Source organism: Xyrauchen texanus, chromosome 37 (genome assembly GCF_025860055.1).
Source record: "Xyrauchen texanus isolate HMW12.3.18 chromosome 37, RBS_HiC_50CHRs, whole genome shotgun sequence".
Taxonomy (NCBI): domain Eukaryota; kingdom Metazoa; phylum Chordata; class Actinopteri; order Cypriniformes; family Catostomidae; genus Xyrauchen; species Xyrauchen texanus.
The window spans coordinates 12,731,289-12,735,747 of record NC_068312.1 but is presented as its reverse complement, the minus strand read 5'-3'; the positions used below and the strand labels follow the sequence as shown (position 1 = coordinate 12,735,747).

Genomic DNA, 4,459 nt, shown 5'->3' with positions numbered 1-4,459 from the left:
TGAGCAGTAAACCAAAAACTACTGGCCTATTTTTAATTTTATATTGTTTAAGCCTTTGATGTGTCCCACACAAACTTCCTGTTTCAAGAGGAAATACCACAGATCTCATGCCCATATCATGCACAAAACAGTGAAAAATGAATTGGATTTATTTTGCCTGTTTTCCTTCATCCTCCCATACACACACCTGCAGTTTCACTGCAAACCACTAAAGAACATTGCCATCATTTATTGTCCCGATGCCTTCAGTGTAAAAACTGCTATTAACTCAAGTACAAAGTATATATATATTATTTTTTATTCACTGTTAGTCTCTTACCTTTCCCCTCTTATCTTTTGAAAATGTATCCATTTATTTGCTGCACATATATTGCCGTTCTTTATTTGTACTCATCAATCTCTTGTGTTTAGCCGTCTTTCTGTTCCCTCTTGTTTACTTATGTATTCTCTTTTTATTTTTTTTACGTTTGTAATTTTCTTCACTTTAGCCAATTTCTTGTTTGTCTCCCTGTATGTATAAATGCAAATAAAACATACAAATATTTTCAAAGAATTTATTGCAATGAAAAAAAAAGCGATACATTTTATAAGCCATAAGCTTTTTTATGTCCAAAGACATTAACACAGATTTAGATTTGGCTAATTCACTTTAATCTCATGTTTACCAATCAATGAGCACAGAGGAAATGGAGAGGTTGATGGAGAATTGGAGAGACTAAAATCCACAAAATCACAGCCTGATCTCCGAAATCAGCTGCTGTATTCTGTAAAATATGAAAGTTATCTTCATCAACACAGTAATACACTATCAGCAATCTAGACTAATGCATGATTTCACGAGGAGAAATAAACGAAAACAAATGTGATGAAGAAATGAGAGCAATTTTCTTTGTTCTTTGACAGTAATACTCACAGACAGCCGCACAGGAGTATGTGATGTACAGGTACTTGAATGTGCCATTACATGGATCCAAAAAGACATCATTGGAGGCTCGTATGGAACAGCTATCTTTGTCTTCACATCTACACCGTAAAAAAAGTCAATTCATGAATTAATCCTTAGCAAACGGGTTGAATTATTCAGGACAAGTTTTTTCATGTACAAACTGACTCCTTAGCAACTATTGCCAGTGAATTTCCCGCATAGCAGTCCGTTTTGACAAGCTGAGTTGCAGGTCGTCCAGCAGAGCACGTGCTGCTGTCAGTTCGGCCATAGTTAGCGCTGTCAATGTGAATACGAGTCCCTTCCTCTGAGAACAACAATTCAACTTCAAACATTAGACATCTCGCATTTGATATCTACTGAATGCAAAAAAGATCTGATGTACTATGATCTTTGATTATATTTTAGCTTTTTTCAAAAGCAGATATTTCAGATATATTATACATTATATTTCATATGAAATTAAAAACAAAAAGTAAAAAACAGGATACACACCACATCTCAGAGTCTGATTTTGGTGTTCACAGATCAGAGTTGAACCTACAGAAAACAGATGTTATAAAGAAATTCTAAAAGTAAATGTTGTTATCTTTTAATGAAACTGGTTTATAATAAGTTTGTTTTGTGTTTGCCATTTAAATGCTGTTATCATGTCTTTAAAAGCATGTCTGGTGGCAACTGTGGTTTATTACGGTTCTTTGCCGGTGAGAAATAATAAACCAAACATGTATTTTAAGCTTTCACTTGTGTTGTATTGTGCTTGTCACATTAAACATTGTGAAGTTCTTGTTTTTAGAATCGAATAAAATCACATCATAAACACACTGCCTGGATAATTAATGAATTTGATGGCAGACTGGTTAATGAATACTCACGGATTGCAGGTGGGAGGCAAAAATAGGAAACTGTGAGGTACTTGTATGTGCCAATGCAGGGATCTGTAAAGACTGTATGTGTCGCAAACACCTCACAACTTCTCTGCCCATTGCATCTTTACGTGTAAAAAAAATAAAAAAATGGCTACATTAGCCATTTCTAAAGATAATGGGGTACAGCAAAATGAAACCTGCTGCAATGAGTTCACAGGTTAGCATGAACAAGGAAATGTATCTGAACCACCTTTTTGCAACAGGAGAGAGTGCATTTGGAGAATAGCAGTTGGTGTTTTGGGTCTGACTAGATGGACGTCCTTCAGAGCAGGTGATTTTGTCAGTACGTCCATAGTTTGCAGTATTTATCTGAATTCTACCGTATTCTACATGGAGACAAAAAAGATTACTAAATTTGACAACCAATAATAAATGTACGCCATCTCGCTAGGACAACCCTGTTGGTTTGATCACAGTTTGAACTAGAGTTAGTCATTACATAACATTTCCTCACTGGGTACAACAGAGACGATGTGGATGAAATTAGCTTAATCATGGGAAATGTTTCAGTACTCACCACAATACAAGTAACTGTATCCTCCATTACAAGTGACACTGGTTTCTGTAAAAAGAGGACAGTGACAGTAATGTAGACATTTACAATGATCAGGATACTGCCAAAAAGGGGAAGAGAAGAGAGCTCACTTGCTGGGACGCAAATGTAGTTTGTAGTGTAGTACTTGTAGGTTCCAATACAAGGATCTGTTGCAGTGAGTCCTTGAGTGTTTATCTCACACTCTCTCAGTCCATTACACCTGTTTAAAGACCAACAAGATGCATTAACAGTTTCTTCTCTTTATGGAAGGCTAGTCCCACATATCCAGACCTTTGACTAAATGGCAAAAGATCTGGTCTGTATATGTAGCTTATTCTGCAGAACCAGCCACTTAGACAGGAAGAGAAGTTTTTCACACCGAGATCGACCACTGTGGAATAAATTATTTAAATGTACAGTACAGAATAGAAGCACAGGCTTTTTTACAGACATGGAAAACAAAGCAGAATATAGCAACTGCCATGTATACCAAGTGGTGACTAAAACATACATAAAACATAAAAAAAATAATAATAAATACTTAGTGAAATGACCTATCAGCCTCAATATATGTCACTAAATTGACATATAAATGAAATATAATCCATAATATATATTCCACAGAATGAATACAGGCCCATACATACAAATGTGTAAATCCATAAAATGTTTGATCAGTGGTGCCAGAGTATGTTCGCTTTGTCTGCTATGAATCAGATTGGCCCTACATAACCTTAATTCTTTGGAGGACCTTACACATCTTGTGAGCACCCAGAGGCCACACAAAAACACCACATTCAGGCAGTACTATTGTTGTGCAAAGTAAATACACCCATATAACGCTCAAATAATGATATGCTGTATATAATGTTCTTGTTACTGTAATTAACTCTGGTCATGTGTAATATGTGTAACACAAGCACTGTTATGCAAATGGTTACCTAATTGATCAATTTGACCTTCGGAAAAATAAATAAACAAAATTGGCTTTTTAGAGGCAGTCCACAGGATTGTCTATGATCTGAAGTTGCAATGAAAACCATGTAATTGGGAACAGATGTTGTATTATATACAGTATGGTGTGTTAGATAATATAGTTATATAATTTAAAGAAGATCTTTACCGCTTCGAGATGATAGAAATGTCCATGGAACACTTAATATTTGATGTTTGACTCACTGGTCGACCAACGCTACAAATTTGGCTACTTGTGCGGCCAAACGTTGCAGACTGTACATGGATCACACCAACATCTGAATATAACAAAAGCATAAGAGTAAGGGTTATTTTGGGTTATTTTGACTTAATTTGTTTTGTTGCTATTGAATCTTTAACAAACCAACATCTTACAGCATTGTAGACGCTGGACATCCCCATCACACGCAATTGCTGTCTCTGGAAAGTAAAAGATTTCAGCTTTAAGGGATTGAAGAAAAAAAAAAAATCTCACTTTGTTGTAGGAAAGACTAAAATAATAGGAAGGGAAATTACAAATGAATAAATGAATCAATCTAAGCTAATCTAGCCTTGAACAAAACTAATGAACCATATAAAAAGTGACTTTTATATCCCTCCTGCACACACCCTGCACAGTTACTGCATCACATTTTATAGTTTTGGTTGTAATTTTACCCATAATAACAGTATGCCTTTCAGTCAGAAGTGTTTACACAGTTAAATGTGTTCAGGATTCTTAGCATGTCAAATCAATTTGGTTGAGTAACTGAAGTACCTGCAGTGTCAGCAGATATCAGCACACTGGAGTTTAGAAGTAGCACTGAAAGAGAACAAATGACAGTTCTTTAAATACCTGTGAAATGTAAATATTAACCATTAGACAAATTCTGAATCCACAATTTTTTAAACAGAAAAACAAAATCCAAACAGTACTGTTACAATATCTCAAACTTGAACTATGTTAGTGTTCTTCTTCTTTTAAAAAAATCTACCTGTAAGTAATATAACATTAAGAGAGAACATGGTGATGCTGGAAGCTGTTGCTGTCAAAGCTGGAAATGTAACTTCTGATTTTGGAATCATTTGAGTTGATCC

The 4,459-nt window shown here is 35.2% G+C and overlaps 1 protein-coding gene across 1 annotated transcript; it reads right to left on the bottom strand.

Moving 5' to 3' along the window:
- Window positions 1-540: 540 nt before the first annotated feature.
- LOC127630916 (L-rhamnose-binding lectin CSL2-like) lies at window positions 541-4,459 on the bottom strand. The gene is made up of 12 exons (XM_052108785.1): window positions 4,357-4,459; window positions 4,140-4,184; window positions 3,758-3,802; window positions 3,531-3,660; window positions 2,518-2,627; window positions 2,390-2,434; window positions 2,063-2,198; window positions 1,819-1,934; window positions 1,439-1,483; window positions 1,112-1,250; window positions 914-1,023; window positions 541-764 (listed from the first exon to the last, which is right to left on the bottom strand). Coding segments are annotated over exons 1-12 (1,014 nt in total). The 5' UTR covers window positions 4,448-4,459; the 3' UTR covers window positions 541-762.